This window comes from Hylobates moloch, unplaced genomic scaffold, assembly GCF_009828535.3.
Source record: "Hylobates moloch isolate HMO894 unplaced genomic scaffold, HMol_V3 SCAFFOLD_7, whole genome shotgun sequence".
Taxonomy (NCBI): domain Eukaryota; kingdom Metazoa; phylum Chordata; class Mammalia; order Primates; family Hylobatidae; genus Hylobates; species Hylobates moloch.
Window position 1 is genome coordinate 119,855,188 of NW_026652282.1, and position 24,310 is coordinate 119,879,497.

General features: G+C 36.5%; 1 protein-coding gene across 7 annotated transcripts in view; it reads right to left on the reverse strand.

Moving 5' to 3' along the window:
• Positions 1-24,310, reverse strand: part of MCF2 (MCF.2 cell line derived transforming sequence) — a 129,142-nt gene that overhangs the window by 58,311 nt on the left and 46,521 nt on the right. For 4 of the 7 annotated variants that reach the window (XM_032757739.2, XM_032757738.2, XM_032757741.2 and 1 more), the window contains exon 1: positions 1,209-1,640. In XM_032757739.2, coding sequence (XP_032613630.1) covers positions 1,209-1,259 — 51 coding nt within the window. In that variant the 5' untranslated portion in view covers positions 1,260-1,640. Of the gene's footprint in view, positions 1-1,208; positions 1,641-4,317; positions 4,409-5,537; positions 5,653-10,464; positions 10,534-24,310 lie in introns of those variants that run through there. The other 3 variants (XM_058441413.1, XM_058441412.1, XM_058441414.1) reach the window with 1 other exon arrangement.

Here is a 24,310-nt window from a genome sequence, read left to right on the forward strand (position 1 = left end):
GAAAGCTTAAGTTACCTTTGATAACAAAAGTGCTAATATCAGTTGCTTACAATACTGCAAAGCACATACACAAACATTTCTTGTGCACCATAAATCGTCTGTTAAAAGTCTGAATCTATATTCTCATAATATAAAAACATGTATAGAGCCAAAGATATAATTTTGTCAAAATAAAACCAACTATAGTTTTTAAAATAGCAGTCTGTGCTAAGAGCTTTATTAGAAAATAAATCATTTACACACCTATTGATGTTCACTGTCATTCAACAATAATAAAAGTCTTACTTTCCTTATCATAATTTTAATTCAAACTGTCATTTTTTTCCTATGGTCAATTTTTACCTTCTTATTTGTGTGTGTGTGTTATCTTGATATTTTAACATCAATAACATTATATTAATCTTTGAAAGAAAAAGAGTGGCATTTCAAGCCTTTTTGATGATTGGTTTTTTATTAAATTAGCTACTGTTATTTCAACATTTCTCCAAAATACATCTAAAGATCACATTAGAAATTTGCTGGGAATTTACTATATGAATAAATGAAGGGAAAATTTAGGTAAAAGACTGCATGAAATGTACCTGAGAGGAGAGACTTCCAAATTCTAGTCTATATTGAAAAGTGAGTTACTGTCTTTTTCCCTAAAAGAAGAAAGTTGTCAGCAGGTGACAATTTTGTACCTATGAAGTTTAAGTTTGGAAAAGAATTGAAACCATAAGGATTTCAAATCATTACAGATTTGAAAATTTTTCACTTATACAGTAACACCCAGGAAAGGCTGCATTTTTAAGTGATGAAGGAATCATCTCCAGACCTATCCATGGCAATATACTCTACTTGATCATGGTGAAAGAAAGGATGAATCCTTTTGTTAGATATTATTTTTAGTCATGATTTAAAGCTATGCTGTCCAATGATTCAAAATTGTTCATACAGTCTTAAACAAATAACATGACTAAGGTGCTCATTCATAAACTTGATGACATTTAGATTTTGAAATTATATTCTACCCCCTCAATTGCCTGAAAATTACCCTATGTCAATATCACAGTAATCACATCAATGCAATCCATGCAAATATAAGCCTCCATTCTCTCCATCTGTCCTTAAAAACCCTACTCAGCAGTTTGTGCTATAGCACCATGCTGCAGCATCCCAGCACTTGAACTTGGGAATAGGCTTTCCAGGAGTGCAGACAGAGCCCTTACCGCATTCCTTCTGAACCTCATCTTGCCTCTCGGGGGATTTGCTTCTGCCATTTCGCCTATACACAATTACACTCTTCTTTTCCAATTGTCAATGCAACATTGATGAAATACGAGCTGCTTCTTGGGTAGTATTTAAAAACGGCAGCCAAAAATCTCTATCAAACAAAGCTGCCGTAGCTGCTTCCATTAGCACAGTGGCAGCAATGCTGGGGAGGAAAAAAAAAAACCACTATCCCTGATTAGTCAGCTGACAGATCCTTCCCTTCTGCTCCTTGTAATTCAGAGTTAACACATTCCTCCAATTACTTAGCCTGATTGAACCTTGTGGATTAGCTTGTGCTGGACTGCTCAAGAAGATCAGGCATGTCATAAGAGTGGGAGAAGGAGAAAAAAAAACCCAGCTCTCTTCCTAGGAGCAGGCTTGATGGGACTGGCTTTCTCCTCTGCAGTTTGATTTTTAAGGTGGAATGCTAAGAATCTTTGTGAAGGTAGTATTAACTCATGCTTTTCACTCTCGTCCTACCCTGGTATGTGACTTAAATTTCAATTCTGTTTTGTTTTCTCTGTTATTATATTCTGGGTTTAAGCCTTGTGAAAGGCTATAGTTTGCAAAATTTTGTCCTGGTAATAATCTAGAAAGAATAGAACATGCAAACTTTCTAAGATGGATATGATTCTCTCCCAAATTAACCTTTCCCCAAAATGTATAACTAAAATAAAGTCTCCTCTCATTAATTATGAAATACAACCTAAATGCTTTTATTTGTTTTGAAGTCTACAAATAAAGGTATTCAAATTGAATTGCATGATTATTTCACAGACACTTGTTTGAAATAATACACCACAGGCAATTATACCTAGCTACACAATGGTAGATTTCACTAGAAATCCTTTCTGAATGCCAACTTTTGCACGTGAAATTAGCTTGCATTCAATATTTACCTTTATTTCAAACAGTAACCAACAGTTATTAATGGTTGAGATGTAATTAATGTGCTCTTGAGTATGAGTATAGAAACTATACCACAAGTAAAAACATTTAACATGTTAAAAAAGAAACACCTAAAACAACCTATAGCCAGTTACATGTGGTCAGAATCTGTGCCCCTCCCCTGCCCAGCACGATCAATTTGGCAGTTATGAAAATAAAGGGACCCTGGGATCCAAGTTCTTTACTGAGCATAGGTCATAATTCTCCACTGAGAAAGCAGCCCTGGGAATACAGAAAGAGGAGTATCACTCCCCAGTAAACAAGTAATTACCCTCTGTTGATTTCAAAATGACAGGATCATGACCTAATCTTATATTTCTCTTCTATGAAAAATAGAACCTCTGTTACAAGCCACCTATTTTGAATAATAAAAATAAAACTCTGCCAAAAAAACTAACGTCAGGTGCCCAACCAGTCACAAAATGAAAATTAATTTAATCAGGAGGGTGCAGTGTTGGCCAAAAGAAAAAAACCTGGGTGATTAAAAAATGTTTTAATGCAACAAGTGCTCTATTTAGTATAAGAGAAGCAATTATTAGCATAAACCAAGGTCTACTCAGCAAGCCCAAGGACCAATCCTAAAAGACCAGAGCAAGGGAAATAGCTTTTACTTTATTTAGCCCCACAAATAAGGCTCAATTGTATATGGAGGACAGATCTAATCTCTCAAAAGAAATTTTACCTTTATCTAAATAACATTGAATTTATTTGTCTATTTGTAAGCCAGTTGGAAAATAATAGAAACCATCACCAACTGGAATTCTTGACATTTCAATTCTTGCTCTGGCTTTTTTGGTTACTTGGCTATTTGAGCTTGGATTCATCACATAACCATTCCAAAGTACATATATCAATGTGATTTCATCATCTATAAGACAATTATAGTGATACCTACCCGTAGTACTTAATCAGGAAATGAAGAGAATAAACAATACTTAATAAATGTGAATGCTTTTGAAAAAGCACTAATATGCTATAGAAAGTCAAGTTTTTTTCTATTTTATTTTAGTAATTTGAGTATATCTAATGTTAAATCTTCTCTCCACTGCTAATGATTAAACACCTCTGTTAAGTAAACAGGAAACCACTTTTTGCTTATTTGTCCAAAATGAGGAATAATTCATTCTGAGTATTAAAAGAAGAATAATGATCTTACTCATTTTACCTTGCGAGTGCTAGAACACTGGCTTGGAAGTCCAACAACCTAGATTTTTGTTTTGCCTTTGCAACTAAATCAAGTTCTTGTGGTGGGTGTGACCTCCTCAATCAGTCAGGAGACAAAGTAAGAATTTCAGATGGCTGGCAATGTTGGAATCTCAAAGAAAAAAAATATATTGATTCCCAGCTATTCTAGTCTGATAGAGGAAGTTGGCCACATGGCACTTCCACAGAGAGCCCCAATCTTGCCAGCTCAGAAGGAGTCTGGGGGTCCCTCATCTCCCTCCTCATCTATGAAAGTGAAGTGTCAAACAATTTTGTGATATCCTTGTGAGCCTAAAAGTATAAAAGATTATCTTGGTCATGGGCAGAATTGTACCTCTCGTTGTTTTAAATAGAGAAAATATTTCTCTCTCTAGGTCTTGGGAAGCTGGGGACTAGATATCAGTGGGGAAGTTATATATCATTTTATATGTGACTCATCTCCCTACCCTATCCTAGGGTAAAACAAATCTAGAAAGTTGTACACTGAAATGTTAAAAACTGCTTATTTTGGGGTGGTTGGATTACTATTGTTTTAAACTTTCTTTATGCTTTTTCACATACAATGAGTATGCAACACAGCTATTTCCACTAAAATAAATAAATAAATAAATAAATAAATAAATAAATAATAAAAAAGTTTCCATAAAAACTTGCCTTGTTCTGAAAGGCACATAGAACCATGAATCTCTTCTCACCCATAACTGGAACCACAAACTACTCACTCATTCTTACTAGGTTTTATTTTGGGTAGAGTTGTTTATCTCAGTCTCTGCTACAACCTCTCCTACTTTCCCTCCTCACATTCCATCAATTTTTATTGTCTCTGTCAGTACCAAACTAATCTATACCTCCCAAAACAGAAAGTATAATATAAAACAAAAATAAAAAGTTACTGTATAATGCATAGATACTTACTGAGATTTTTTGGAGAGAGATTTTGAGAGAAGACCACGTATCCAATCTTCGATCCAGAATAATGGTAAACCGGGAGTCCGATCCATTTTGCCTGAACAGTAAGAAGAAATAAGAACTTTTTCTTAATAATAATGCAAATTTGTTATATATGTCTTCGTTCTATTTCTGATTATTTCATCTACATTTGATGTCTTGACTGAAGACGGATTTGGAATTGGAAAGCTATCACAAAGTCCTACCTTAGAAAACTAATCTGAATACATATTCCCTTACTCACTATTTAAAATTTCTTTTGCAGCATTAATGTCAATCTTTTAAATAGGACAGTGATAGTGTAATGAAGATAGGTCACTAAAATTGATTTGGAATACTGTAATCTTGGGTGTGGGAAAACTCAAAATATAACTGTCCTTCATGATATCAGATTTAACTTTCCATGCAATCCATCATGAGTCAATGATCTATTCACTCATTCAAAATCACACTGCTAAATCTATTTTTCTAACTCTAGTCTGCTCCTGAGGAAATGCAGTTTAATGGAAAATATAACTTCTATCTGCCCTAAAAAGATCACTTTCAAGCTTCAATAGGTACATTGTAAGTTTCATTTTCTGAGACTTGATTTTTGTTCATGAGACTTTGAATTTTATCATCCTAGATTTGTGTCCTCTTGTTCTTCAGGGTTAGTAACTAGAAAATTCTTCCTTAGAAAATTTTGTTTTTAACACACATAAAATCTCTAAGAAACCTGTTTAAACTTTCCATTTTAAAGCATTCTAGTTCTAAATAATTTTTAATATCAAGACATTCCTCCTAGTATCTCCCAGTAACACTATTGAATCTACTTAAGATTCAGTCTTCTTGTGTTATATTCAGAAGAAATGAAAAATGGCTGTACTCACTCTTGGCTGGTAATATTTCCTTTTAAGCAAATTAAAGCATATATGTATGATCATCATTCTCAACCTATGTTCTTTTTCATGGGAACAAATACTCCTAGATCCCCAATTTTATTTTCATAGATTCTCAGTATAATTTTTGTAACAATTTAGGTAGCTGCCAGCTTCTCCTTCTAAGTTGTACTTCTTATCTACTCTGAAGTTAAATCAGTTGGTTATTCACCATGATAATAATAGCTATATTAAGCCATTTTCATGTTATGACATTCAGATGGATATCTGATATAAAGCGAATTGAAAAAACGTAATGAAATACTATACCTTGCAATAGATGTCAGGTAAGTAAGTACTTTTGCTATTACTTCCTCTGGTATACATCTAAAATTACAGTTTTCTGGAAACGTAATGATCCAAGCATTGTCCTTTCCCCGGCCACCTACAATAATAGAAAAATAATCAACTGAATTAAAAATGTATACAACAACGAAGCAAGGAAGAGGATTTTAGATTTGAATACTGTTTTGCAGCAACACAACTTTTTACAAAGATGATGATCTCCACATAAAACCAAAATGGCTCCAAGGTCCTGACACTTTAAGTTTAAAAGGTGGCAGAGTAGTTTCTCAATAAAAAAAGAAAAAGAAAGAGAGTAAAATGAATGAATATAGTCAGAAGAAAATATCATGAAATGCATATAATAAATACAGTGGAAAATAGCTGATTCCCCAAACTGGGCAACCAAGGGGTTGGGAAATAACTGTTTCTATACCAACAAGCCTAAATTCAAAATGAGTGAAGGATGGCTTGATAGCAAGTGGAAAATTTGATATAATTGATCTCTTAGTGTCATGGTGAGCAGGAAAAGATACAGAGCACCCTATAGGAAATAGGTGATGGTCTAATGTGTTTATGGAAGAAACAACAAAAGTAATGATGGCAGGAATGATATAGGAATTTTATTAGTGCAAAGAAAGATCACAAATTATCTGTGGGTCAAAATTCAATGTTCAGCCTGGGTAGGGGTCCAGGCAGAGGTGTAGGGTTGTGGAAGCTCCCCACAGACCCATGCAGCCATTTACCTGGAGCAGTTGCATCCAGCAGTATCTTGACCAAGTGGGTGACCTTGACCCCTGGAAAGCATGGATCCCAGTGCTCATAGGTGAGGCTGCCCTAAGCCCATTTCCATAGGAACCAGGAATAGTGGTAACTGTCATAGGGGTTCTTGGTGGGGGAATGATTGCACCAGCTCTGGGCTTTCATTTTGGTTTCTTCCCCTGTTTCTCCATCCAGCCCTATAGCCCTCTATGCAGCCTGAAGGATGAGAAATATTGAAAACGAAAGCCACCTAAGTGCAGAGATGAGCCTTACATGTGTTTAAGGTTCACATCTGCAGCCAGCCTAGCACCTACACAGAGAGCAAATGCTCAATAAATATTAAGTGCCAAATAGAATTTGAAGAATTATTTTAGGAGGAAAGTTGCAAGGTTGCCTTTGAATTTAGCTCACTAATAGAAATTTTTTTAGTTCAGTTGTAATTTTTATTTGGCTGAATTTAAGTGAATAAAGATGTAAAAATATTTTTTATTCAATCTGCAATAAAAATATGACAATAGAAAAGGATATAGGCCGGGCACAGTGGCTCATGCCTGTAACCCCAGCACTTTGGGAGGCCGAGGCCAGAGGATCACTTGAGGTCAGGAGTATAAGACCAGCCTGGCCAACGTGTTGAAACCCTGTCTCTAAAAAATACAAAAATTAGCCGGGTGTGGTGGTGCAAGCCTGTAATCCCAGCTACTCTGGAGGTTGAGGCAGGAGAATCGCTTGAACCTGGGAAGCAGAGGTTGCGGTGAGCCAAGGTCACATCACTGCATTCCAGCCTGGGCAACAGAGCAAGACCCCATCTCTCCACCCCCTCAAAAAAAAGAAAAAGAAAAGGATATAAAATGGAATCATAACAATACTCAACACAAAAGAAGACAGAAATGGAGGAAAACAAAGAACACATGGGACAAATGGAAAAATCTACCATCTCACTATTTGTATTTTGCTTATTATATGATAGTAAGATGGTAGATTTAAATCCATCCATATGAATAATCACATAAAATGTCAATGATCTAGGCACTGCAATTAAAAGTCAAAGATCATCAAACTGGATAAAAAGAGAGACTGAATTATATGCTGCCCACAAGAAACACACGTTTTAAATATAAAAGTACAAGTTATTAAAAGCAAAGGATAGAAAAAGATATACCATGACAGTGCTAATCAAAACAAAGCTGTCTAATATTTGACAAAGTAGATTTCAGAGTCAAAAATATTACCAGATATTAAAATGATCATTTGATCATGATAAATTGGTCAATTCATCAATGGGACATAATCTTAAATGTTTATGCACCTAATAACAGAGCTTCAAAATACACAAAGCAAAAACTGATAGAGTGGCAAGAAGAAATAGACAAATTCACTATTTTAATCAGAAATTTCACCACCCATCTCTCAATAATTGATAGAACAAGTAGACAAAGAATTTGCAAGGATATTGTATACCTGAACAACAGTCTCAACCAACATGACCTAATTGACATTTCTAGAACATTCCATCCAACAAAAGCAGAATACACTTTCTTCTCTAGTGCACAAGGAAAAAGATCAAATTAATTATTTGCCTCAATATTTACCAAGGGAAACTTGAGAGACAGTGTTCATTCCCAAATTATTTTTTAATTAAACTAGTCCAAAGTATTAAATCAAAGGGTTATTAATCTTCGCTGTATGATATTCTAGAATTAGAGTGAAAATAATCATTGAGAATAATGGCATCCACTGAAGAGTTTTTAAGAAACTCAAAGGAGAAACTGTACAATTCTGAACCAAGAGATTTAGTGAATCTTTAAACAAAGGGCCTCTATAGGTACAGTATGGTATAGAACTAGTAATATAAATGATATGTAATATATAATGTAATAAATATCTTAAATATAACTTCATACTTGCCAAGCAAGCTGGTGAGCACTCTAGTTAAGGAAAGAACCATCTAGCACTTAGGCAAACTATACTCATCAAAGGAAAGGTGGCAAGGCTCCTATAGGAGTAAATTATCATTGACTAATCTATAAATGATTATTACCACTGAACACCTACAAGTACCGTCCTAGGAGTAAACTTGTGAGAAGAGATCAAAAGAGATATTTATATTCCAAATTAGGAAGTTTTAATTATTTTTTACCATTGGGAACCCTTTCTTCAAAGGAAGCTATAGGTAGAAGCATTTTTAAAACAAATACAAAAAGCAGTTAAGGAAGGAAAGGTGTAGAGAGGGGTCTGGATGGGTGCAGCAAGCCCTGAGGATGGTTCTATTTAGAACACGGTTTGGAAAACACAGATAATCTTAAGTAAAATCTCCAAAACTTAAAAGTGAACGTAACATACTGCTAAATTTACTGACACTGTCACACATTTATGCCACTTATAAAATAAAACATAAAGCCATATTAAGTCATCATTAATTCACAGTTACCACTAATTAGAATAATTTTTAATTAAGCTTTATCATAGGTGTAATTATAATCATTTAAAAGCAGAGGCCAGGCTGGGTGCGATGGCTCATGCCTGTAATCACAGCACTTTGAGAAGCCAGGATGGGAGGATCGCTTGAGGCCAGGAGTTCAAGACCAGCTGAGGCAACATAGCAAAACTCTTTTGCTACAAAAAATATAAAAATTAGCTAGGCGTGGTGGCACACTCCTATAGTTCCAGTGACTCAGGAGGCTGAGGTGGAAGGATCACCTGAACCAAGGAGCTTAAGGTTACATTGCGCTATGATCATACCACTGCACTGGAGCCTGGGCAAAAGAGCAAGAAGTTGTCTTTAAAAATAATAATAATGATAATAAAAGCAGAGGCCAGATCGAAGTGTCTAATTAGGATCACTTATAAAGTAAAAGCTTGTTTAGTAAACTGAGCATGTAGGTGCCATTTTTCAGAGAATTAGTTAAACTATTTAGAAGGAGTAAGATAGTTTCTTGTACTCTCAATACCTAAGAAGCACTCATCTTTGTAAAAACAATGTATTAATATATACCAGTAAGTTTTCTTTATCTGTTTAATATGATAAATATAATATTTAATGGTATAATTCAAATTACTCTAATACTTGAAAGTAATTTGCTTGTTTTTAAGCAAAACTTTCCCCAAAGTCTGACCAGAAGCTAAAGGGGCAGGATGGTTTACCATAGTTATGTCTCTAAAAATGTGTAATGCTATTTAGTGGCATTACTCACAATAGCCAAACGGTAGAAGCAACCAAAGTATCTATCAATGGATGAACAGATAAACAAAGCGTGGAATATACATAAAATGGAATATTATTCAGCCTTAAAAAGGAAGTTCTGACACATGCTACAACATCGATGAAACTTGAAGACCTTATGCTAAGTGAAATAAGCCAGTCACAAAAAGACATATACCATATGATTTATTTACATCTGGTACCTACGATAGTCAAATTCATAGAGAAAGAAAGTAAAATTGTGGTTGACAGGGGCTAGAGAGAGGAAGGAATGAAACGGGGAGTAATTGTTTAATGGATATAGAGTTTCAATTTTGCAAGACCTGAAACTCTGGAGATGGTGGTGGCAATGGTGGCACAAAAATGTAAACATACTTAATGCCACTGAACTGTACTCTTAAAAATGGTTAAAATGATAAGTTGTATGTTAAATTTATTTTACCATAATTGCTAAAAATTATATACAAGTGTATATACATATTTGAGAAAAATCAACTTTCTTTATAATGTGTAAATGAAATCCTAAAAAAAAATACTAAGTGCATGCTGATTATTTGGTGCAACTTGCCAGCATTTGTAATACACATTTGAGTAATCAAAGAAGCTACCTCAGCTGCTCCCCTCCCACCCAGCCTGCAACCACCTAGGAGACATATTCTACTTTCAACTATCATAGATTTCTGAAGACTCGTCTAAAAGTCAAATGTGTAAGAGTGGTAAGGTCGGTTTTACTCATATATCTAAAATGCTTAAAACCTCCAATTATTCTCTAAATGTCCATTTGTTTAGCAACTAGGTGCACAATGTATAAATGTTTATTGAAATAGTGCTTCTCAAATGAATATATATAATAGCTCTATATATAGAGAGAGAGTTATTTATATAATAGGTACCAAACTAACTGCTAATCAAGTCATATATCTATCTGGAGTATATATAAGAAAGTTTGCTTACCAGACAAGAAGGCGATGTCTTGCATTAAGAAATGACTGATGTCCTTTATACAGAGGAGCAGATCGGTTTCTATGACAAACAAGAAAATAGAAGAAATGACATACATGTTAAGGTACAGCCTTACATGATTTTAGACACATGATTTCTCACTGTGTCTAAAATTATTCTGGGAGACCCACATGTCTGTGTCCACAGACACTGCCAATCTCTTTCCTCCTCTCAACTACATGGCAAAGAAATCACACTCAAAAATATCACTGAATAAGTAGAACCAGTGACCTACTTCTCAGAATCTATGCCCAAAATGTAAACTACTCTCACTCACCAGAAAGCCAAGGACAAAGGCACAAACTCCAGGACATTCGGATTTATTTGAAGGGTAGATGGTCATGGGGAGACACTGTAGCAGATTGTCTTCTACTTCTGATAATGCCTTTCATTCTACAAAGCTTTATTAGCAATTACAAAGTGCTTTTTGGATTTTTTAATCTTACTGAATCCTTAAAAAATCTCTAAGGTAGGTACTGTTATCCCATTTTACAAGTGGTTAACCATATAGGCTTCTTAGTCTAGTTAGACGTGGATTCAAATCCAGCTTGTTGCATTTACTGGCCATGCAAACATGGGCAAGTTAGTTAGCCTCTCTAAACCTTAGTTTCCTCAGCTATAAACTGGGCATAATGATATCTACCTCACAAGGCACCATGCAAACTAAATGTGAAATACCTGGCATAATGGTAAGTGTTCAATAAAAAGTAGCATATTAACTCATTTTTTATCATTACAGATGGAACAATGTCCATGCATTGTTCAATGTGCTTTGATTGTCCCAGATCTTAAGTGTTAACTTACAATGTTCAATTCTAGTGAACTCTATAGGGGCCAAAAATCAAAGTACACTACCTGCCTCTGGTCCATGAACAAGGAAAACTTTTTAAAAGAAAACGGGTCATCAAACTAGGCTATTTTGGCTTGTCGGTTTTAATGCCTGTGGTTTCACATCTCTTACTGAAGCCATATTTTTCACCTGCTCTCTGATACAAAGTGCCTTCAAAGTCCTGGTCTCTGGTGGTGTCAGGTTGATGATGCATTACCCTTCTCAGTGCTCCTCAAATCACACCACACGGATGTGGTTTATAAAGGACAATCCTCAAGGGAATTTAAAAAAAAACAAGTTCTCAATGGTTCCACAAAAGACAGTGGAATAGGTTATCTGTAATAGACACCCCCCCGACACATGATTTGAAACACAAAGCAATTTTAATTGACATTTATTTTCATAAGATACATGCCATTACAAATATCTAATTTGTCAAGACATAAAGTCATTTCTTAAAAATGTCTTGTAATTTTATACATTTAGACTCGATATATTTCAGAACAAGGCATGCACATTTACACTCGCAGTTATTCTTTCCATGCTAGATGTTTAATCAGATAAAAGAATGTGTTTATAACAGCTACAAACATGTGTCACATATTGACATTTTCAGGCATGGAGTCATGGAAGAAGGGTGAGAATGAGGGTAATGCAAAAAATACAATAACGCTCTCTCCCCTCAGGAGCCTGCAAAAGTGGCAATAGCTAAAACGTGTTCTACTTTTTAAATGAGAAAGCATCAGACATGAAAATATTCCTACATAATAGGAGACCCAAATTTCTCCCTTGCTTTGATCAGTAGGAACAAGTATAAAGACAAATTGATGCATTTTATGTCAGGTGGCAGATCTGGAAGTATTAATATGAACAACTTGATTCCTCTGATACTACTCAGACTCTTACATAGCTATGGAAACTATGTCCACTTACTCTACAATTTAAGCACTCATGTAATGAGAGAGGCCTCAGGACATAAAATACAAGTCTGTGGGCTGGGAGTGGGAGTACCAGGGCCTAGTGTGGGCTTGACCACTTAGCTGCTCTGTAATTTTCAACAAGTCACTCCCCACCCTTCACCTCATTACCTCCATTTTATTTTATATTTCTTATTGAGGTAAAATATGCATATAAAATTTACCATTTTAAGTGTACAGTTCAGTGGTAATAAATACATTTATATTCTTTTTTCCCCTTCATCCCCTCCCCTCTACCCTTCCCAGCCTCTGGTAACCACCAATCTACTCTCTATCTTCATGAGATCCATTTTTTTAGCTCTCACATATTAGTGAGAACATGCAGGATTTGTGTTTCTGTGTTTGGCTTACTTCACTTAACATAATTGCCACCAGTTCCATTCATTTGGCTGCAAATAAGAGGATTTCATTCTGTTTTATGTATGAATAACATTCCATGGTGTATATATACCATATTCTCTTTATCCATTCATCTGTTGAATGGCACTTAGGTTGAGTCCATATTTTGGCTATTGTAAATAGTGCTGCAATAAACATGGGAGTGTAAATATCTCTTCAATATATTGACTTTCTTTCTTTCGAATATATACCCAGAAGTGGAATTGTTGGATTCTATGGTAGTTCTATTTTTCATTTTTTTTTGCAAAACCTCCATACTGTTCTTCATAGCGGCTGTACTAGTTTACTTTCCCACCAACGGTGTGCACGTAATTCCCCTTTCTCCACACCCTCACCAGCATCTGTTATTGCCTGTCTTTTTGATGCAAGCCATTTTAACTGGGGTGAGATATGTCATTGTAGTTTTGATTTCCATTTTTCTGATGATTAGTGATGTTGAACATTTTTTCATATACCTGCTGGTCATTTTTATGTCTTCTTTTGAGAAATGTCTATTCAGATCTTTTGCCCATTTTATAAATTGAATTATTTGGGTCCTTTGCTATTGAGTTGTTTGAGCTCCTTATATTTTCTGGTTATTAATCCCTTGTCAAATGGATAGTTTGCGAATATTTTCTTTCATTCTGTGAATTGTCCCCTCACTTTGTTGATTGTTTCCTTTGCTATGCAGAAGCTTTTTGGCTTGATGTGATCCCATTTGTCTATTTTTGCTGTGGTTGCCTATGCTTTTGAGGTTTTGCACAAAAAACTCTGTCCAGAACAATGTTCTGGAAAGTTTCCCCAACATTTTCATCTAGTAGTTTCATAGTTTCAGGTCTTCAATTTAAGTCTTTAATCCATTTTGATTTGATTTTTGTGTATGGTGAGAGATACGGATCTAGTTTCATTCTTCCACATACAGTTATCCAGTTTTTCCAGCATCATTTATTGGAAATATTTCCTTTCCCCATTGTAGATTCTTATCACTTTTGTCGAATATGACTTGGCTGTAAATGTATGGATTTACATCTGGGTTCTCTATTCTGTTCCATTGGTCTATGTGTCTGTTTTATGCCAGTATCATGCTGTTATGGTTAATACAGCTTTGTGGCAAGTTTTGAAGTTACATAGTATAATGCCTGCAGCTTTGTTCTTTTTGGTCAGGACTGCTTTGGCCATTTCAGGTCTTTGTGGTTCTACATACGTTACTAGGATTTTTTACTATTTATCTGAAGCATGCCCTGGAATCTGATAGAGATTGCATCAAATCTGTAAATTTCTGTGGGTAGTATTGTCATTTTAACAATGTTAATTCTTCCAATCCATGAGCATGAAATATCTTTCCAACTTTTTGTGTCCTCTTCTATTTCTTTCATCAAATGTTATAGTTTTCCTTATATAGATCTTTCACTTTTTGTTTAGATTGATTCCTAGGTGTTTTATATTTTTGTAGCTATTATACATGTGATGAGATTGCTTTCTTGATTTCTTTTACAGATTGTTTGCTGTTGGTGTATATAAATGCTACTGACTTTTGTACGTTGATTTTGTATTCTGCACCTTTACTGAATTTGTTTATCAGTTCTAATAGTTTTTTTTATTATTATTATACTTCAAGTTCTAGGGTACATGTGCACAACGTGCAGGTTTGTTACATATGTATACATGTGCCATGTTGGTGTGCTGCACCCATTAACTCGTCATTTACATTAGGTATATCTCCTAATGCTATCCCTCCCCCCTCCCCCCACCCCACAACAGACCCCTTCTGTTGTTCCCACAGAACAACAGAAGGATGTTCCCCTTCCTGTGTCCAAGTGTTCTCATAGAGTTCTAACAGTTTTTTGATGGAGTCTTTAGGTTTTTCTGGGTACAAGATCATGTCATCTACAAACAAAACTAATAAGGCTTCTTTCTTTCCAGTATGGATGCCCTTTATTTCTTTCTCTTGCCTAGTTGCTCTGGCCAGGACTTCCAGTGTTGTGCTGAATAAAAGTGGCAAAAGTGGGCATCCTTGTCTTGCTCCAGTTCTTGGACAAAAGGCCTTCAATTTCTCCACATTCAGTACAATATTAGCTGTGGTCATTACTCCCACTTTAAAAATGAGGGCAATACAGTAAATGCTGGTTTTCTTGTTGGTTCGTTTGTTTGTTTTGTTTTTGTTTTTGTTTTGAGATGGAGTCTCGCTCTGTCACCCAAGCTGAAGTGCAGTGGCACGATCTCGGCTCACTGCAAGCTCCGCCTCCTGGGTTCACGCCATTCTCCTGCCTCAGCCTCCCGAGTAGCTGGGACTACAGGAGCCCGCCACCACGCCCGGCTAATTTTTTGTGTTTTTAGTAGAGACGGGGTTTCACCGTGTTAGCCAGGATGGTCTCCATCTCCTGACCTCGTGATCCGCCCGCCTCGGCCTCCCAAAGTGCTGGGATTACAGGCAGGAGCCACCTCGCCTGGCCAGTAAATGCTTTTTAAGGTATCTTACATTCTATGAGATCCAACAACATGTAAAATCCATAGATGTGAAAACAGACTGATGTTTTCTACCATAAAATGTAGCCCACAACTGTGCCAATAAAATAACATTTCCACACTAATGAAAAAGGATGAAATCACGGTTACAAGAGAAAATATTATCACTTTAATAAATGATCAAGTTCTGAGTTGGAAACAGACTGAAAAGGAAGGAGATAACACAGGAAAGACAACAGAAGACACACAGTTATCAACTGAGCAGCTGCAAGGGACGAGGTAAGATTGTTGCTGAGAACAAAGAGAAACAGAAAATACTGACTTTAGATAAAGTTGTGACACTGAGTTACACCCAGCTTTGTAGCTGACCCTCTTGAATTTCCACACAGATTTTTTCCTGAAATATAAAAATGAGAACAAATAATTTATACTGTTCCTATTGCTGACCTTTTAAATGCATTCACTTAGAGCATGAGAAATAAAAAGCCTAGATCACCAAACCTGGATCAAGTCCACATTACAGCATGTTCCTTGTTGACTAGATTTACGTTTGATAGGAAGGTTGTCAAGCTGTCCTATGTAGAAAACTCAACTACTCACAAATAAAAAGGATTCATTCTCCTTACATTGGACTGGTTGCTAAGCCCAAAAAAGAGCTGACTTAGAAGCCAAGTAAAAGGCTGTAACTCAACAGGTAATCTGACAAACACCCTTAAAACACCCTAATGGAGCAAATCTTCATTTTAAGACTTCTGCTGAAAATCCATGTGCTTGTACAATCAAACACAATCAGATACAAATTGAAATCAAAAGTCAAAAAAAGAATTTCCAATTAATTCATTCCTACATATGATCAAAAAGCAAAAGAGTCAAGCAAACACATCACTAATATTTATTTTATTATTTAAAAGGTAGTTGTGCCAATGAGGATACAAACTTAGAAATCCAAATATGAATTTTTAAAGTTCTAAAATGTGTGGAAATAAGTAATTGATTTAGAAAGGCTCACATAGAGAAGGAAGGTATACCCATCCAATCAGTAGCTCTAGTCTGGCTGTGTCACTTGTAAAAATGCAGAACATGGATCACCTCAATACAGCGTGTACTTTAAAGTTTTTAAAGATTTATTTTGCATTCATTCACTTTTTAAACAAATATTTATTGAGTGTCTACTATATGCCAGATTCTGTTCTAAGCTGTGTTTGGACAGATGTTCTGAAAAAAAGTAAAAGTTCACAATCAAATAAGTTTGTGAAATATTAGGGGTTAAACACACTGCAATATTCCCTAGTAAATACACATGTATACATTGTGACTCCTTGGGTATGGGCTATGTATGCAGTGTTTCTCAAACCTATTGATCAGGTTTGGTCAATCAGTTTATTGGTCAGTTGGTTGTTGGTTGGTTGGTTTTTCCCCTCAGAGAGAGACAGAAGACAAACAGAAAGCAAGAGAGAGAGCTATAAAGACTTCATATGAAGAAGCACTTTGTTCTAAAGTCAGAACTATCTGTAGATGAAATGACTTTCATGGAAGACAGACAACCCCTTTCCTATTATTAATAGCGTTCAAACAAAGGCCAAGCTGTTCTGTGGTAAAGATAAGAGAGGAAAATCAAGCATATAGTTGATTGGAATAGATTATCTTTTAGAATAAGATTTAATGGTATATTCTCAGCAATAGTAAGTGATTCTAGGAAAAGAAAGCAAAAAAAATCTATATACTCATGAGTTTGGGAGGGGTCAGTAAGGGAGGCAGGAGGAACTTACTTTTTATGTTCCAAATTTCAAATTAATAGAATTCTGAGTCATATTCACTTGTTTTGGGATTTGTTTATATTTTCTACCTTAAGAATATGTAAAAGTTCATCTTCAATGTCCAAGAGTCCTCTATAAGAAGGAAGAGATTGGGGACTTAAGTGAATATTGTTCCTTCAGTAAATTAAATTGGATTAAGCAATGTGGTTTCTTTTTCCCCGTAATGAATTATTTCCTTGTGAAATTATTTTCAGCATGGAAATCAGTGTGTGGAGATATGTTGTTAAATGCTCCAGAAAGATTATAGGAAATCTATGTAACATCCTATTGTCTCATTATGCAACAACACAGAAATTAAGTTCACAAATATAAAATAAAAATTTCCTGACAAGCAGTTATTAACAAGGAAACTTTCTTTGGTAACAGTTCAAGAAACTTGAAATTTAAGATACATTATGAGTAGTCACAAATAGAGGGTCAAAATTATTTAAGCCTACCCTGTCAGAGTGAAGCCTCTGCTAAAAAAAGATGTGTTTTTTTTGTTTTGTTTTGTTTTTTTTTTTGAGACAAGGTCTCACTCTGTTGCCCAGGCTGGAGTGCAGTGGTGTGATCTTGGCTCATTGCAACCTCCCATCTCCTGGGCTCAAGCCATGCTCCAACCTCAGCCTCCCAAGTAACTGGGACTACAGGCGCACACCACTATGCCCAGCTAATTTTTCTATTTTTTGTAGAGACGAGCAGGAGTCTCCCTATGTTGCCCAGGCTGGTCTCGAACTCTGGGCTCAAGTGATCCTCCCACCTTGACCTCCCAAAGTGTTGGGATTACAGGCATGAACCACCAGGCCCGGTCAAATGATCTTTTAAGAACTACTTCTGGCCGGGTGCGGTGGCTCACGCCTGTAATCCCAGCACTTTGGGAGGCCGAGGCAGGCGGATCACAAGGTCAAGAGATGGAGACCATCCTGGCCAACATGGTGAAACCCTGTCTCTACTAAAAATACAAAAATTAGCTGGGCGTGGTGGCACGTGCCTGTAGTCCCAGCTACTAGGGAGGCTGGGGCAGGAGAATTGCTTAAACCTGGGAGGTAGAGGTTGCAGTGAGCTGAGATCGTGCCACTGCACTCCAGCCTGGTGACAGAGCAAGACTCCGTCTAAAAAAAAAAAAAAAAAAAATTTAAAAATTAAAAAAAAGAAACTATTTCTCTGACAGTCTTTGCTATCATGATTTGAGTACATATCACCATTCCAGGAATTTATACTAAGTTTATTAGTTATTCCTATGGGGCTAACGATAGTTTAAAAATTAAGTAAATTGGTATCTATAAGCTTTCCCATTTTATAGAAAACATTTTTTACTTCAGATCCCAGAGTGTAACAGCAATAATTCCAACACTTGAGCTTTATTTCACAGCGATGCTCTCTCATGTCCATTTATCCAACCTCTCTGGGGTTTCTATTCATACACAATAGAAGAATATGAGTTCTGAACCAGGCTGCACACACGTGCCATGTCATCCAAGCACTACGGAGCCATAGCAAATAAACTACTTAAAAGAGGAAATGCCTCTATTCTCACATGGCTTCCTAAAAATAAATAAGAGGTAAAAACGAGCACAAACAAATAAAAATAGAAAGGGAAATGTCAGCCAGAAAGATAGTCTCTTCCATGGCAATAAACTCACTGCCACCACCAATATGAAAACAGACTGAGAAAGTGTAGTAAATGAACAATAGCTACCATTTGCTGAGCAACTAGTATCAACCAGGCACTAAACAAGGCACTTTACATGCAGTTTCTCTGGTCCTAACAACAATCCTCCAAGGTTGATATTAAAACACTTATCTTGCAGATAAGTTAACAGCCTCAGGGAGGCTACCTTTCATACTTCATTCATTCATACCATTCATACATACCATTCATTCAAACTTCTCTTATTCATTTGAAAGACTCATACTGAACAAATGCCAGGTGCCAGGCACTGTTCAGATGCAAAGTAGAATCTAGTAGGAGATTCAGCAAAGCTTTTACCATGTCGTCTATCTAGTTCCCTAACCTTCAGATAGGTCATCTAAAATCTGTACTCAGAAGGTTATACCCAAATAGCTCTAATGCAAATTACTAACTAGATATGACTCCATAACCTCCCATTTTCTTCCAGGATGGGTTTCATCCCAAACCATATCAAGAATGTTTATAAACAATCTTTTGAAAGAAACTCCATTATTTTTACAGCCTGAAATTCTCAACAATGATGCTTACTTTTAGCAATGATTTCTTTGAAAGTTCCCTATTTCTGATGTGCAGGAAAGATAAAATTAGGTTTTGTTTGAGTCCTAAATCCTGTGCAAGGCAGATGGGATTCTATGGGTGCATTTTTTTCCTTTCAATCTGAACATCGATACTCTATACCATCTGTAAATAGTAATGACTTAGCACATGCAATAAACTGAAGTGTTGTCTTGACAAATGTTATGCTTTAAAAGGTGGAACAAGTAAAAGAGTAATTCTAAAACCATCACAAAATGAATTCCCACTGGACTACAGTAAAACAATCTATGCAGTGCTTTGTTCTGCAATAAAGGTACAATAAAAAAGACATGCATAATTCTGTGCTAACAAAATAAAACCAAGATTCATATTAAATCCTTTTCCTGCTAACACCTACTGGAGCCTCCTTTCAATCCATTGTGTAATTCAATTCAACAAATATCCACTGGATTCTCATTTGCTCCTCTCTGCTAGGTGCTGTGGCCCATGGGAATATAAACAGAGTTCCTCACCTCACAAAGCATAAAAATTAAGAGAAGATAGAAATATATACAAACTACTGGCCATAATATAAGGCAGGGTATAGTACATGCTAGAATAGAAATATGCAATATAAAGTATGGAGAGAGGAGAAATGATTACATCTAAATTGAAGATGAGAGAAAAGGGAAGGTTTAATAGATAATGAGACATGTAAGCTGAGCCTTCAAAATTGATTAGGATTCAAATACATGGACAGGGGAATAGAGAATGTCATCCCAAGTGAAAGAAACAAGGCATCGATATAGGAGTAGGTGAAAGAATCAGGGACTTTATAGGGACTGATATGGTTTGAGTATAGAGATAGGATGATCTAGTTAAAGCTAGAAAGCACAACCAGGAGCAGAAAGTGTAGGATCTTGCATGCTGACAGAGGAGGAAAACAGGCTTTTTGAAAGCCTCTGATTCAGCATCACTGACTTAACACAAAGATGTTGTCCAGGCAGTCATCCCCTACAACGGAATGGCAGGGATATAAGAACTGGTGGCTTCTATAGTGAATTAGCTACCAACTTTTGATATAACCTCAGGCAATTCACTGAAGATTCCCTATGACTCAGGTTTTGTACAAGCACGTATACAACAAAATGTGTAGGAAGGAGAAGAAGAAAGGAAAAGTAGGAGGAAGGCTCTCTCTTATCAGTTATAAAACTCCAAACAAAACTTGGCCTGAATACTATTCTAAGATGCTAAGTACTATTCTGTTCAAATGTTAACATTTCTGAAATCTGGATGTATCTTAGATCTGAATGCCATCATCACATTTGATTCTGTTTTTCATTTTTCTGTCCAAAACCCTATATTAAGTACCTTAGAGCCAAGCAAATACAACTATAAAAAAAGAAAAAGAAAATTCAAAAAATAAATTCCAGTCTTTTTATAACTGACATATGTATGACACATATGTATATAAATGTATTTGTTGTAATAATATTAGCCAGGAGTTCAACTATGTTCGAGTCATGTGAGACCACCTCATAAACCATCTTACCTGGGACAGTCTTGGGGAACCCACTGCTCAGTCACTTCCCCAAAGGAAAAAGTAAAACTGTGTCTATTTATAAATGATGTGATCTTGTATATAAAAAACACTAAGGAATTTACACACAGACAGACAGACACACAAAAGCTGTTACAACTAACAAATTCAGCAAGAGTGTAGGATACAAGGTCAAGATAAAAGAATCAATTTTATTTCTATTGTACAAAGTATAAATGCAAAACATACTCTTAAAACTATAAAATATTATTGAAAGAAATTAAATATTTAAGAAATTGAAAGCCAATCCATGTTCATATCTTGGAATGTAATACTATTAAAGTAGCAATACTCCCTAAATTGATATACAGATTGAAAAGAACCCCTATAAAAATTTTAACTCGCTTTTTTCTTACAGAAATTAACAGGTGGAACCTAAAACTCATATGGAAATACAAGAGAGCCAAATTAACCAAAACAGTCTTGAAACAAAAGGACAAAGTTAGAGAACTCACAGTTCCCGATTTCAAAGCTTAGTACAAAGCTACAATAAAAAAGACAGTGTGGTACTGACATAAGGATAGACATAAAGATCAATGGAATAGAATGGAGAGTCCAAAAAAATAGCCCATGTATTGGGGGTCAGTTGATTTTTTTGTACAAATTAATGGGGTACATGTAAAATTTTGTTACATGTATATAATGTGTAGGGATCAAAATGGTATTTAAGGTGTCCCAAGTACCCAAGTGCTTGGGTACCCAGGTACAATACATTTCTGTTAACTATAGTCACCCTACTCTACTATGAAACATTGAATTTATTCCTTCTAATTGTATGTACCCTTAACCTGCTTCTCTTCACCCTCCCCCTTCTCCAAATTCACCCTTTCAGTCTCTGTTATCTGTCTTTTCATGGTCTACTTCCATGTGATGAATTTTTTAGCTCTCACATTTAAGTAACAACATGCAATATTTACCTTTAAACCTGGTTTATTTCACTTAAAATAATGACCTACAGTTTCATCCATGTTGCTGCAAATGACATGATTTCATTTTTTATGACCAAATATTATTCCATTGTGTATATATGCCACATTTTCTTTATCCATTCATCCGTTAATGGACACTTAGGTTGATTCCATATTTTTCTATTGGAATAATGCTGCAATAAACATGTGAGTGCAAGTATCCCTTTCATATACTGATTTCTTTTCCTTTGGGTAGATACCCAGTAGCAGGATTGCTGGATGAAATGGTAATTGTATTTTTAGTTTTTTGAGAAATCTCCCTGGTATTTTCCATAGTGACTGTACTAGTTTACATTTCTACCCACAGTATATAAGAATTCCCTTTAAATACTTGTTAAATACTTGTTTTGTGGCATAAAATGTGGTCTATCCTGAAGAATGTTTCACGTGTAGATGAAAAGAATATATATCCTGCAGTTAAGGAATAGAATCTTCTGTCAGTGTCTGTTAGGTCCATTCAGTCTAATGTACAGACTTTTTCATTATTTTTTAACTTTTATTTTAGGTTTGGAGGTACATGTGAAGGTTTGTTACATAGATAAACACGTGTTGCAGGGGTTTGTTGTACATATTATTTAATCACCCAGGTTTTAAGCCCAATAGCCAATAGTTTTTTTTTTTTTTTTTGGCTCCTCTTCCTCTTCCCATCCTCTCCCTCAAGTTGACCCCAATGTCTGTTGTTTCCTTCTTTGTGTTCATAAGTTCTTATCATTTAGCTCCCACTAATGTACAGTTTAAATCGAAGGTTTCTTTGTTGATTTTCTGGCTAGGTGATCTGTCTAATGCTGACAGTGGAGCGTTGAATGCCCCACTATTATTGTATTGCAGTCTATATCTCTCTTTAGATCTAGTAATATTGGCTTTATGGTTCTGGGTGCTTTAGTGTTGGGTAAATATATATTTAGAATTGTTATATCCACTTGCTGGATTGACCCATTAAGTACACATATAATAACCTCCTTTCTCTTTCTCCAGTTTTTGTTTTGTTTTGTTTTTTTACTGTTTGTTTTTTGGGGTGGCTTTTTTTTGTTTTTTTGTTTTTGTTTTTGTTTTTGAGACAGAGTCTCTCTCTGTCACCCAGGCTGGAGTGCAGTGGCGCGATTTCGGCTCACTGCAACCTCTGCCTCCCAGGTTCAAGCAATTCTCCGGCCTTAGCCTCCCAAGTAGCTGGGACTACAGGCACAAGCCCCCACGCCCGGCTAATTTTTGCATTTTTAGTAGAGACAGGGTTTTGCCATATTGGCCAGGGTGGTCTCGAACTCTTGACCTCTAGTAATCTGCCTGCCTCGGCCTCCCAAAGTGCTAGGATTACAGGCGTGAGCCACCGCGCCCAGCCTTTTTTTAAAAAAACAAAAAAACAAAAAACTGTTTTTGATGTAAAATCTGCTTTATCTGATATATGTACAGCTATTCCTGGTCACCTTTGGTTTCCATTTGCATGGAATATATTTTGTCCATTCCTTTACATTGAGTCTATGTGTTTCTTTACTGGTAAGGTGAAGCCATACAGGCTTCTGTCCTTCCATTCACTTAAGGCCCAAGGGATCTTTAATCAGCTTGTGGTGAATGTTGCCATGCCTGGGAATCACCCTCCAGGGCAGCAGGTTTCCCTCTGGCCCAGGGCATGTCCAGAAATGCCCTCCCAGAGGCAAGGCCTGGAATCAGGGACTGCATGAGCCCTCTTTGTGCTCTATCCCACTGTGGCTGAGCTAGTACCTAAAGTGGAAGACAGTAAAGTCCCCTTTACTTTTCCCTCTGCTTTTCTCAAGCAGTAGTCTTTCCCCATAGCCATTACAGCTCAAAATGTGTTGGGTCTCACTTGAAGCCATCACATCTCAGAGTTTCACCCAAGGCCCATGGCATACTACCTGGGTATCACAGCTGGTTATTCAGGGCCCAAGGTCTCTTTAGTCAGGAAGTGATGGATCCTACCTGGATAGGCTTTTCCCCTTCAAGGCAGTGGGTTCCCTTATGGCCCAAGGTGTGTCTAGAAATGCCATATGGGAGCTAGGGCCTGGAATGGGGGCCTCATGACTCTGACTGGTGGCTTATCCTTCTGTGGCTGAGCTGTTACCCAAGATACAAGACAAAAGTCATCTTTACTCTTCCCTCTCCTTTCCTCAAGTGGAAGGAAGAGGTCTCTTTTGGAGCCGCAAGCTGTGTTGCCTGGGGTTGTGAGAGAGGTGGCACAAGCACTCCTTTAGCTTCCCTGGCTGGTGTCTCAGTAAAGTCACATGTTCCCCAAGTCCACTGGCTCTAAACCCAACTCCACACTAGGACTTGCAGTCCTTGTGGCCTAGACTGCCTTTCAAGGTTATTGAGGGTCCCAGAGCACTTCACCCCATGGCAGTGAGCTTGCTGGCACTCAAGTTCCTACTGCTGGTATGGGTTATTCCCCTCTGGCTGAAGCTGGCCTGAATGCTCCCTTTGTGGGTGGGCATTAGCTGAGTTCAGCCCAGTTTTGCTTTCCACTGTGACTAGAGCAGCACTGAGTTCAATGCAAAGTCCCACAATTTCTGTGCTCTCCCTCTCCCAAGTGTACAGATTTCTCCATGCTGGCTCATGCCTGTAATGC